The 13849-nt window shown below is 37.2% G+C and overlaps 1 protein-coding gene across 1 annotated transcript in view; it reads right to left on the bottom strand.

Annotated features, from left to right (window-relative positions):
• Nucleotides 1-13849, bottom strand: part of SUCLG2 (succinate-CoA ligase GDP-forming subunit beta) — a 132155-nt gene that overhangs the window by 64930 nt on the left and 53376 nt on the right. Inside the window, exons 4-7 of the mRNA XM_054387590.1 lie at nucleotides 8966-9065; nucleotides 8747-8837; nucleotides 2146-2298; nucleotides 1081-1170 (exon numbers count right to left, since the gene is read on the bottom strand). Coding sequence (XP_054243565.1) covers nucleotides 1081-1170; nucleotides 2146-2298; nucleotides 8747-8837; nucleotides 8966-9065 — 434 coding nt within the window. The remainder of the gene's footprint in view (nucleotides 1-1080; nucleotides 1171-2145; nucleotides 2299-8746; nucleotides 8838-8965; nucleotides 9066-13849) is intronic.

Raw genomic sequence — 13849 nt, 5'->3', positions numbered from 1 at the left:
CATCTTTTAGCACCTCTCTGAATCAGGCAGTTTAACGTCAACATTTCTCTTTTTCAAGGTCTACAAGTACTGAGCCTCTTCGAGGCAAAGCATAAAATCCCAACCTAGAAATATTGAATGTATAAGTAAATACTAGGATTTGTCTGAATAAAAACTATGTCCTTCTGCTTCAGTAAATTCCTTTAGGTTGACAACAGAAGGAATGAAAAGCTTTCACTGCAGCATTATTTAAATGTATTGTTGAAAAGTCCATATATTGCTGTTAATTATTAAGTACCAAAACTCTTCAAGGGTTGAAAGGTTCTACATAATCATTCCTCCTCATTAGAGATACAGCTAAATCTTCAAACGTGTGTTAATCAACTTAATGATTATGCATTTGTTAATTGCATGGTTGGGATAGAAAATAATTAAAACTGCTGAATTAGAAATAAAGGAGTACTTAAAAAATGACAGTTTGATACTATGGGGAAAAAAAACAGGCAAAAGCAGCACAAACAAGCTTTCTCTTTGACTCTGCAAAATGGTTCATAAAGGCAAAATATCTTGCACATTTGTGTGCAATTTGGAATTCATATATATATACACACATATACATATATATCTATATCTATATCTATATATATATATAAACAAAAGAGATTCTGGACAGACAATAAGCTGCCAGCCTTTTGGCTTTGAGATGAATACTGGAAAAAAAATTTAAAAAAGAAATGTTTCAATTACACAGAGAAACACGCTTTTACTTCTCCCCATAATAAGGGCCCAAAAAGCTCTGCCCAACATCACTCACTGCTCTCCAATGGGATTCCAATGAAATCAAAAGAATCCCACTTGATGTAAAAGCATGTTGTCATCAACTGCTTCTAAGATCAGGGACTTTCACTTTGGAACAATAAGGGCCTTATTAAAGTTGTTAAAGCCTGATGACAATTATACAGACACAATTTAGCATTTAAAATGTCCAAATGGTTCTGCTCTAATGGACACTCAGCCTTTCATAGCTATTTGGAAAGCATTTGACCACATAGCTGGGCTAAAAAGCCTTCAGTATAAACCAAGAGAGAAAAGTCAAGTTACCTGCTGCTGCAGAGGTCCTTTGAAACCCAAATTTTTTGCCATCTGCAATGCCTGATGATCCTTTATGCCTTCAAAAATATCTATTTCCTCCTGTAACAACACCGTGCATAAATATAGCTAAATATTCAATCTGAATGGAGATTTAGAACTTCAGAAGGAAAACACTTAGTATACCTTTGCAAATTAGTAATTAAAGCATGGCTGTTTGCCAAAGCTCTCTGAGACTGAGACTATAGCAGCTGCCTATAGGGTATGTTATAATTACCACACCAACTATGAAAGAGTCCTTCCAAAAACTATATAATTCTTCAGGGTGGCATGCTGACAAGACAATGTGACACCAGTTTTCACTTTTAATTACTGTACAGATGGCGTTGACGAATATTTAGTCTGTTAATTTTTTATGACATCTTCTGGAATATTTTCAAGGCAATGGGTGTCACTGGCCAGCAACACTGTGAAGTTTATCTGAGTGTAAAATGCACATTAAATATTTTTACCATTTTTTTGAATAATTATACTTGATGGCATCAATTATTTTCCCAGATGAATAGCTTGTCTGCTCGTTACCACGCCACAGTATCATTAGAAAAAAATACTTAAATGTAGTCATTGTTAAGAAAGGAATTACAACAGTTGTATTTCAAATGCAAAAGTCATCCAGGTACAAAGAAATAATTGACAACTCTGTCAATTAGAAGAAAAAAAAAAAAAAACAGCCACAGAAACAATAACCATATTGGCACCAGCCCACTTGTGAAAAACCTGTGTACCTTCCAGAAGGTGAAACTCACTCATAAAATATTTCAGACATTAAGTTTACCAAATCATATGACAGATTTAAGATTTTTTTTTTATCAAGCTAGAGACACAAACACTAACAAAATCAGATGTTAAGCATCTACAAGATGACAGGTCTGATCCTCTACTTCGTGAAACACAATTTTTATGGTTCTTATTGTCTTTTTTCTATACATGGAAGAAAGAGAAACAGAAGGAGAAAGGAAAAAAATACTTTTTATAACTAATAAGAATAATTTGTTATTTAAAATATTATTTTAATACCTTAAAGATAAGTTCTGGGCTAGTAACTGCAACTTCTTCTATGTCAACACCACCCCTGGGACTGCCAACCATAACAGGTCCATTGCAGGCTCTGTCCATCAAAATTGCAAAGTATGTTTCCCTGGAAATATTCAGTGCTTCTGCAACCATCACCTAAAAATGAATATATGGTAGAAAAAAAAAATACAGCAACAGTCCTGACTGGTCCATCTAGCTGGTGGAGCAGAGAACATTGTGGTTTCATGTTTTCTGAACTGTTTTAAAGTGCAGCAGTTTGATATTTGCTACCCTGGAAAGAAATGCTCGTTCCACTGCTTTTATAACATAATAGAACCCAGTGATCCTTTTCCCAAGAAATCCCCCCTCTCTAAGTAAGAGAATCCTTGCATGCTGCTGTTCTCACTGGGGCATGTAACAAGCAGTGTAAAGCAGGAACACCCAATTGTTGGGTGAGAATGGGAGCTGTAGCTGTGTCTGTGCACAAAGAGGAACTCCATATTACCTTTTTTATTGTGAACAAGCACTTTAACATGCTACCCTCTGAAAAACTTGAGTCACAAGGGACTATACTTTGCAAATCACACAGATGTAAGAGGGAAAGTTTGCTCTCAGTTACATTTCATCACTAGTGCCATTACTCACCAGAAAAGCCTCAGGCTTAAGTTCTTTCCCTCATTCTGACAGAGGGCCATAGGACACAATCTCAGCACTGAGTTTGTGCCTGGCCCAACTACTTCCTAAGGAAATGGGTTTACAGATAATTCTGACATCCAGCTTATTGCTTTCAATTTAAAGACACAAGCAGAAGTGTGACCTTCAGATACTGGCATAATCAAGAAACACAGAAGTTTATTTTTCCAAAGAACTACTAATTTCTGTTTATAAACTACAGAGCCATTTCATAACCAGTGTCAGACAGATACCTCACCATGCAACAAATACTAATGATGATCAAATACTAATTGTTTGGAATCTACAAGTACTACACTAAAACTGGGGGGGGGAGCAAATGGCCTATACAAATTCTTTGTTATAATTCCTTCTCTCCTCAAAACATGCCAAAGAAGTCCTCTCCATTTCAGTATTGCAATAACTATATTTTCCTCTTCATTCCAACTGCCAATTTTTGCAATAGCTTAACAATAGCTATTAAAGCAATTTAAGAGATTAAGTAGTTTTAAACTTGGCAAAGAACTCACATATGGTTTTGATGCAAAAATACTCAACTCCCCCAAAAGTTCTTCACCTTAAGAAGAAAAAGAACCTCCATATGTTCATTATTAATTGTTCTCTATCATCATAACAGGTGCCATAATCTCAGGAGCAAAGACTGCAGGTCTGCTCTTCATTCCAGTTTTTCTTTTCAACCAGGAATTTGAGCCACTACTACCTCTGCAATTTAATGACAGCACTACAGCTTCTCCTTACAAAAATTTCCTCTCTTTCAATGGAAGTAGCAGAAATCATGTTTAATCTAATTAAGAAGTATTAAGCAGTAATGTCTTTGTAGCACCATCTGTGCATAAAGCGACCACTCTGAACAATGGTCATAGACAAAGATCATCACTCTGAACAAAACATAAAGTGAAATTTATTCAGTAGCTCGAAATCCTCAGGTCTGAGAGGCATGTATATACCTGCAGCCTTAAAACTCTGCCTACCCAGCAATATGTGTTCCATCACATAAGTATTGCTGGGGTTTTCATAGTTCAAAGACCATAAACAAGATAGATGTGCTGTACTTTCACCCACGTCGTGGTTTTGACACTCTGCTCTGGATTACATGAGAAAGAATGTACCTACCTTCTGCCAGGCTGTACATCTTAACAGTACAGGGAAAAAAAAAGAAAGAGACAAGAGACTAAATGAAGCCCACTGTGCTCAGAATGGAAGGGAAGACACTTTACGGGGTTTTTGACTTGGCAGAAATTTGTTTTGTAGTAATTTTCATTCTGCTTTTACCTTGCTTTATTCATAGAACACAGGGTGATGTAAAGGAGTAACTCAAATAAGCAACTGTTAAAAAGCAAACTAAAGAAAACTAGGGTGAAGAAGACAACTAAAAATGTAGAAAACTATTGCACTACTTTAAAGCATCTGCCTATTTCGGGCTACTAAAAAGCCAGCTTTAGAAACATTGATTTTTATTTTGCAGGAAGCTGAGCTAAGACAGGAAAAGCATCCTTGATTTGCTACTATTAGTCTTTTTTACCTGTATGCATGGTTTCTGCTTCTTACATATCCTGCACCAATGTATCTGAAAAATGTGAGTCAGTTGCTTTAGACATAGGTCAGATAAACCCAACTTAACCTGATCTGTTCAGGCAGTTTCCACATTGCTCAGGATCAGGGCCAGAGTTAGGATGGGGAATCCACTCAACAAGTCTTGAGGAATACATTTGCAAGCACAGCAGGTGGAACTTACAGTATTAAATCAGGTATCTTTTCAACTGCTATTTCCAACCCATGTGACTGCCCTCACTACTGCTAATTAACTGTGCCAACATCATCAAACATTTCTGTCTTCATTCACAAAACTATTGACTGTCCATCTATTGTCAGACTGTGCAACATTTCTTGTTTCTCCCAACAAAAATCTCTTAAATTCCTTCACCATCCTCCCTGCTCGATATAGAGCAAAGCCAGGAAAATTGGTGGCAAAGGTCTTTAAATATTATTTGTTAAGTCATTCACACAACAAAACTAACACACACACATTAATAAACAGTTCAGAGCACTGATATGGAATACACACAGTTGACTTTTCTCATATTTTGTCTGTCTTGTCTATGACAAAGAATGTGAAGCATCATTATCTGTTTACCATATCAAGTTTCCATTTAAAATGTCCTTGGGAAAAAAAATACAATATCAGCTTTCTTTAAAACTTCCTGACAACTTTAAGCTTTCCTTCTTAAAAAGAAATGATGCCTAACAGTCACATATCTGTTGTCATGAGGGTAAATATAACAGCTCTTTTATACTGAATCAAATATACAAAATGTTAATTCTGTTATTGCTTGGAGAGAAAACACAGGTTGCAAATTCTCAGGTTGTCACGATAAGAGAAGACTGTCTTCTCAGATAACCAGGCTCTCCAAATTCCAAGCTGCCATAAGAGGATTTTATGTAAACTCACCAGCTTCCAAGTTACAAGGGAACTGAGGAGATTGATATTTATTTGAAAAACACCAACTTCAAGAAGCACAAACATGCTTTAAATTCTGTAGTAGGTGCACAAGCTGAGAAAGCAAGCTGAAAACTCGTTTGCTGCTCCATAATTGCTCTAATTGTAGAAAATTTCTATCTTTTATTCCTTCCTTACAAACAGATGTAAAAGGTACAAGACTTTCACTCCCTGACTTGACAGTAGCACACTGATTGTCTCACAGAAAGTGACTTAATAACTATTTGCCTTCTGAAATATGTTTATTCTCTTCATTTTTAAAGAGCCGTGAGTTCAAACTCTGCAAAACACCAGAAAGTTTTAAACCCACAAAACCCTAAAAATATGCTTTTGCTTTTCTTCCTAAACTGCAGTTTTCTTCAAGTGTATGTACACAGACACATTCTTGACATACACACACACAGAATGCATATGTCTTGAAACAGAATAAAAAAGACAGATACTCTCCACTTCCCCACTGCCCTTAGCATGGTTAAAGAGTCTGTTGGCATGTTCTGTGCACTAACTGCATTAAATGACATCTCAGACACAGCCAAACATACTTTTAATCATCTTTTACTGTATCTAGCCCTTGATTAAAACTGCAGTGCTTGCATTGTAGCCCTAACACTACGGAAGTGAATGCTTCAACTCCTTCAACTACTTTGAAGATCCTAGAGTGAGCTAAGTTTGGAAAAGATAAACACTTTCAAAAGACATTAATATTTCTAGGTAATGGTATTATCATGACCTAGACGCATATTTTCCCACATGCTTTCTTCACTATCTAACAAGCAATGGAGAAACCATTAGCATACCACTGGCCAAACTGTTATGTAATTAATTATTTTACAGCAAGGTGTATACCCCTAGCATAAAGTACCAAGAATCAAGATCTCAACGTGAGAAATATAAAACACATAAACCTTGTTATATATATGTGTGATGAAGACATGAACTGACCTAGAGCTTTTAAAAGTCAACTCTATAATTAGAATGGAAGTCTATGACAACAGATGATCAGCTTCTCCCAGTGAAAAGCATCCACATTAAAATACCTGCAAGCTGTCTCCTGAAAAGCTGTCTCCTGAAAGTTTTCCATGTAACTCTGCAGCAAAGGAAAAACACAGAGTCTATCAAGGCTATATACTTTCCCGTACCAGCAAAATAAATATTTGAAGTGCAGCAGTGCAAACTTCATCTTAAACTTCACACAGAGAGCAGCACTCTGACCATTATTTATTCACACTAGCCATGTGTGGATGGGAAGGAAAGGTACTACACATCAAATCTTCTCCAGCTATTCTATACATGGTACAAAAGTCATCTTAATATAACTCCTTTGAATAATCCATTTAAAAAAAAAAACCCAAGACTCATATCTGTCTTTCATTTCAACCAATTTCAAAGAAATCTGCAAGCTTCTCCTTCAGAACTGTGTATGTAAATCAATCAACAGTCTTGCACTCAGACAAAAGAGTGAAATTTCCTGTATTGGTGTATTCAGAGTAGGACAACTCAGGCAAAAAAAAAAAAAAGAAAAAAGAAAAAAAAAACCTAAAGAATTTATTAAAAAAGCCTGCTTTTGCAATACAAATCTTTCAAAAACAGAGTGCCTTAATATGAGAAACGTATTCCTGGTTTATATTCTTACTATTATCACAATCTCTGACAGCCATGCCTTAATGATAATACTCTTTCTGCTTTTTAATATCTAGTATTTCTTTCTAACAAAACCTATGAGAAGTGATGGTAATCTGCTCTCCCTGCTCCCCAAGAGAAGAATCATCTGAGCACTTTCCTCCAGCCCTCATTAGACAATGTCTTTCCAGACAGGTGTTCTCCTTCTATGCTAATACTCCAAGCTGTTCACGATATATTAAAAGTGAACTGCAGTTCTTTTCGGCTCACGCCAAATTATCTCCTGGCATCAAACACAGCGTGGATCTTATCTATATACCTGAATAAACCTCCTTGCTCAGTAAAACAAAGCAGGAGAGAAAAAGATGTATTGTAGACAGGCAATTGCTAGGATTTCCTGACTTCATAGAATCACAGAATGCTAGGAGTTGGAAAGGACCTTGAAAGATCATCCAATCCAACCCCCTGCCAGGGCAGGATCATCTAGACTAGGTCACACAGGAATGTATCCAGGTGGGTTTTGAATGTCTCCAGAGAAGGAGACTCCACAATCTCTCTGGGCAGACAGTTTGAGCATTCTGTTACCCTCATATGAAAAAGTTTTTCCTGAAGTTCACATGGAACCTCCTACTCTCCAGCTTGCACCCATTGCCTCTTGTCCTATCACTGGACATCACTGAGATGAGCCTGGCTCCATCCTCCTGACACTCACCCTCCACATATCTCTAAACATGAATGAGGTCACCCCTGAAGTCTCCTCCAAGCTAGAGAGCCTCAGCCTTTCTTCATAAGGAAGATGTTCCATTCCCTTCATCGTCTTTGTGGCTCTATGCTGAACTCTTCCAAGCAGTTCTCTCTACTAAGATAAAGGAAATCTGGCTGAAGGGCTCTTTTTGCTTCTCTTATTTAGGGCAATATATTTATTTAGAACAATATATTTAGGTTGAAGTGAATCTTGGCACCTTGATGTATGCACTATCATAGGTAAATGAATTACCATGTACTAGCTGAACCACTACCATAGCCACATTTTACTCTCTATATGCAACAAGTTAGGAAGAACCTACTTTTAGACATCATTTTTATTTTGCTGGTTTAGGTTTTTTATTATTTGATTTTTATTTAAATTGAGGTCATGCAAAATCATCTCTCAATATCTTTAATAAATGCTCCCCAAAGTTTATGATGACTTAAATATGGATAATATTATTAATACAGATAGAATCATGGAATGGTTTGGGTTGGAAGAGACCTCCAAAGGCCATCTAGCCCTGTTTCCCTGTAGCAAGCAGGGAGATCCTCCACTAGATCAGGTTGCTTAGAGCCTTGCCAAGCCTGACCTTGAGTATCTCCAGGGATGGGGCCTTAACTAGCTCCCTGGGCAACTTGTTGCAGTATTCCAATACCCTCATGGTAAAGAACTTGTTCCTACCATCCAATCTGAATCTACTCTTTTCTAATTTATATTACTTCTCTCAGTAGAATGTTAATAGGCATGTACAGTCAATTCTACAGATGTCATGCTAGCATTTGACAAAGGATGAAGCTATGACAAAGGATTCCCTACAAAACAGGTATCAAAACTGACCTTTTCCACCACTAAGGATGCTGAACTTGATAAACAAAATACATACAGACAAAGTAACTTTTTCTTTTTTTTTCCCCATCAACTAGATGCAATCAATCAGGCACCAGAAAAGAAACGAAAAAAATAAATCTGTCATGCCCCCCAGCACATTAATGCAAAATAGCAGCTGAACACAGACCTCAGCTTTTGAGAGGTAAAAATCTTACCTTCTTAACTGTCACACCATCCTTTGGAGTTTGTTTTGTTGACAGATTGTACCCAATCATCTGTTTAGCAAGCTGTTCAACAATCTTAGGGCTACAGGCAAAGGAAAAAGGTTATTTTATTGAAACATATTAAAAGAAGCAGTGATATAGCTATTGTAAACAACTTAAATGTTACAACAGATACAATTTATTTATGCTTTTTCATTTTTGAAGACTTACTCTTTAGTTAGATGAACTCCTCCTTTCAGTCCACTGTTGAAAATACCCTTTCCTCTCCCTCCAGCCAGAATCTGTGCCTTCAGAACAATTTCTTTTGCCTCTGTGAAAAGAAAAACACATTACTATTCTGTGTCATTTACTGAGCTTGTTAGTGTAAGTTCCAAAAAGCATTTCCAGGTTAGATTCTTTAGAAAAAAAAGGAGTCAGTTCAGCATTTTGGTAAAGCAATATTGCAAAAAAAAAAAAAACTGTTCAAGGAAGTTAAAGGATAAATATGAACTACTTATTGGACAGATAAATACCATGCTATTAATGCTACATGGCCTGTGCAACAAATCATGGAAGCAGCATACAGTTTGACAGCTTATACTCTGCAATGGCTTTTAAAGCATGAATCAGAGCATAATTTGTCTTGGACGCACAACAAACAAACGCACATAAAGGATAACAAATTCCATTCTCGGCTCTGAACACATGTAAGTAGAGCTACGGGTGTGGCCCTAGAAGAAGAAATTTCCATCTCCAAAGGGCAGGTAAGTGTGGAGCAAAGGCAGTAGCTGTGAAAACATGTTCATCTGCTTGTGCCATCACTTGAATCCTCGGCAACGTGAGTGTAACAGTATCTTAGTAACAAGAAAGTGCAGCAAGACACAGTGACAAAAGCAATTGCACCAATACCTAAGTTACAAATAGAAGCAATTCTGACATGCTTAGAGTAATACAAAGAGGGAAAGGGCAAAAGAAAAAACACAAAACAAAGACATCACTCATGGTCTCCACAGCTCCATGGACCATAGCAGCTACTTGAACCATAAAGACCTCTTAGGTGCCTGTAAAATGTCTATTAATGCTGAGTACTGTCACTTTGAACATTTATCACAATACTGCCAGGTATTTTGCCAAGTCTGAGAACCCACTACTAAGACATAATTAAGTGTGTCTAGAGAATGCTAACATTGTTACCCTTTTCTGAAGTCTGTGGAAATTTCTGACTTCAGTGATGTTTGGATTAGATCACACCTTGAATCACAATATTCTATGTAAGTATGCAAGAAAATACCAGGATTTGTTGTTAAATTGACAGATTTACTGTTAAAGTGGCACTGAGGATACAAATACTTCCATTCAAACAGGCACAGGCATTCTAGGCTTGGATTAGATAAAAACATTTTAGAAATGATGAAATAAAAGTTTGGAGGTGTGGTAATGCTTTGTGCAGGCCACCTCTGACACTGCATCATTTCAAAGTTCCCATATAATAAATTTCAGTAACTACGGAAAAAAAAAGAAAAGTTAGACCTTAGGATAAATATTATGGAATAAATATTCTGTTTCCTGTATTAAGACAGAAATGCATTTTTAACACAGCTATTGAAGGTACTACACTAAGGGATGCCTGATTTCAAAGCTTCACAAGGCAAAATCCCTCCAGATGTTTATCCATTCAGTAACATTTAACATATAGCATTCTGAACCTTAAAAGCACATTCCTGCATTCCAATATATTCATGTTCTGGGCTCCCTATTATCCATGTCACTGTGTGGCAGATAACAAGGAAATTTCAATGCAACAAAAAGTTTTGTATCGAGTGTTTCCTAAGCACACAAATTATTAAGATGAATTAAAACTATAAATCACTTTACAACCTGCAGAAGCAAACTTTAAAATCACAACAGCTCTCGTGATAACAAATCTAATACAGTATTGTTAATGGTTGCTACAAGCATTTAATTATATGGGGTTTAGGTGTCAACCATCCTGACAATGTGAGTTTTTATTGACAGTGATATGTGGCATCAATAACGTGAGTGATCGTTACCCTCACTCCTAAACAGCATGCTACATGAGTGCTGATTATCCTTCATTTGACTGAAAGAAATGAAATTAGAGAAAGGAATTAATGTGTACATTTTTATAATCCACTAGAGGAGTAGCAGAGCAATACAATAACTTCAGAAAAACAACTAACAGAAACGTAAACAAACACACTAGAAAGTAAGCATAACCATGTAAAGACTGGACCAGAAGAACTAATCAATACTGCAGCTCAGCAGCGCACAGTACAGCAGGTTCTTCTTGCCCTGGGGGAAACCAACAGGAAGCAATTTGATTCAAGAGTTATTTGCCCAGGCTCTGCAAAATGAAGCAAACCAGCCAAATCTTGTTTTACAGTAACTAGGCTCGATCATTCAGTACTTACCAAGTTGATTCACTACTTAACGTCACCATTTTATTTAAAGAGCCGATTCCTAGAGATGCTCACACAATGCTTTTATGCTGTCTTCTGCCTGAATTCCCAAATTATGTTACAAAAGACTATCCCAAAAGAAAAATGTGGCTTTAGCTGGAATATAGTGCAACCTTCACTTGCAGGCTTTAATAAAAATAAATAAATAATCTATAAAGCAATATGTAGAATCAGTAATAAACCTGTTAAATCCAAAAAGCTGTAATTCATTTCCACTGGCATCCCTCCAGTGTATGAACACTGGAAAAAATGCTCAAGCAGGGCTGCTAAATACTGGATTTGAAGAGAACCCAGAACAAGCAACATGTCTTTACACCATCATGAAGTATAGTACAACATTTTCAACAGCACTGCACCTGGTAATGAAAGCTTCAGTGAGCTTCTGTTTATGTCCACTGATTGACAAGCCTTTGTGTAAATGAATAAAAAACCCCAAGCCCCAAAAACTCAAACCCAAACAAGAAAACAGACTGCTTCTTAAGTGTGCACAGACTTTTTTTTTTTGGTCACAGATTAAAGATTTTCTTTATCATTTGAAACAATGCAAAAAAGGACTGCTGTTAAGTGTCACTAATTTAGCAGCAAATAGCCACAAACTGCTCCATGTGGATTAATGACGCATTTGTGGTAACAGCATGTGTTCTTAACTAATTATAACTTGAATGCATTAATATCCCAGACTTAACAGTTTATTCACTGCATCTTATATTTGTCTTTTTTACATTAATCTACAGAAAGAGAAACAAACATTTCCAAAGAGTCCTGTAAAAAAAATATGAAGTAAAAAAAACACAGCTTGTTCCCAAGTTGGATGTCAAGAAACAAGCAAGACCTTGACTCCTCAGGAGAAGTCCTCAGTTTAAAATTTCACATTTCTAAAAAAAAAAAATAAATCTACCCACATAGGAAAAATAACCAAAGTACTTGTCTTTTAAATAAATTCCTATGTTTCAGCAGAACAGAATATAACACTCCTAGGGATAAGCATCCTCTACATTGTGTTCAACAATACACCTCCTTCCCTTCAGCCAATGCTGTGAATACAAATGGCACTGATGCTCCTTGCAATTGTAATGGGCTCAGCTCCATAATGAAAGCCTATTTAAAATCAATAAAACCAGTCCTGCTTTTGGGAGCTATGATTACTCTGGTCCACTGGTACTGCTTGGAGCAAAAATGAACAGCTTGTTCTCAGCCCACTGCTGTGTATATTTAACTACGGAATTCTTGATCATGAAACAATATCCTGAGAGCCACAGTTCTGCTAGTTATATGGTATGCTAATTTATTACCTGTGAACAACTTTCCATTATTATTGATACGACTGTGTGACTGCAAATTAGGCGTGTTAACAATTACATTAAAATGTGCTGTAACTTGTCAAACATAAAATACCATAAAGAACAGACAAGGTAAGGCTGCACGGGAATAGGCCTCGCTCTTACAGACAAAAGATTTTCTATTAGAGAGTACTCAGGATTACCTTGGTAAGGCATCCTACACCACCGAGTTAGAGCATGAGACTGAAGGAGAGGAGGTCTCACATGAAATCTTCATCACATTTCTGTCTCACTGTGTGACTTTGGGCAGCTGGGATTCTCTACCTGCAGGGGCTCTCTGAAAATTCATTAGCGCTTGCACCTCTTAGAAATGCACAACCTGACTCAGTATTACGTTAGTGTATTTTCACCCCAGTGTAAAGCAACTGATCACAGAAGGGCTGACTCCAAACCCTGAGAGCGTGGTAAGTACTGCAGCAGCAGCAAATTGTCACTGGAAAACGCACTGATCTCTTGTAATGAGCTTAGCACACCATTGCAAGAGAGATGGAAGCAACCCAGCATCATGGGAGCAATGCAATGCAGAGCAACAGATGACATGCCAAATCAACCTATTACAGAAGCACTGTCTCCTCACTGACCTAAACATGGCCATCAACACTGAGTTTGTAAACACATAACAGCTGTTTCCACAGAGAAGCCCTGTTAATGAGACTCTTCTGTACTTCCCAACAACAGGAGGATATAGCCCAGTGTGGCTAGGCAGATATTAACTAGTGTCCAGAACTTCACTGGTCTCCCTTCTTTACCTATTAAGCTGTGCTTGATGAGCAGGTCTGTTCAACTCCATCCTTATTCCCAAAGAGCAAGCTAGATGGGGTACACGAATTTATAACCAGCTCCAAACTCCCCACCTCTACAAAGTAAAGACAGAGGTCAGTCTAATGATGCATTTACCTGGTGAGATTCCTCTGAGGGATAAAAATCACTGTTACACTTAAACATGTGCAACTTTAAGCTTCCCTTTGGTCAGAAAGCTTTAGTCACCTCCTTTCTCATGGTTATCTAGCATATTACCATACATGAAAGACTGTCTGGGACTCTCACTGGATGACCAATCCACCTCCCAACCACCTATGCTGGACACTGATTTCCTAAAATGGAGCAGTACATTCAGCACTTCCCAAAGTGAAGTTGTAGAAAGTGAAGTTGTAGACCCCACACCATCACCACCACACCACACCCTGCTTTGTAATTTAGCTTTAATAACATGGGAATTGAGGAAAACAAGGCAGACATTACAGACATTTTCTGACATGCTTCATTGTGGATAGCACAAGAACTATAGACACCAA

This window comes from Indicator indicator, chromosome 15 (assembly GCF_027791375.1).
Source record: "Indicator indicator isolate 239-I01 chromosome 15, UM_Iind_1.1, whole genome shotgun sequence".
In the NCBI taxonomy this organism is placed as follows: domain Eukaryota; kingdom Metazoa; phylum Chordata; class Aves; order Piciformes; family Indicatoridae; genus Indicator; species Indicator indicator.
The sequence above is the reverse complement of the archived record's forward strand: the minus strand, read 5'-3'. Positions and strand labels throughout refer to the sequence as shown.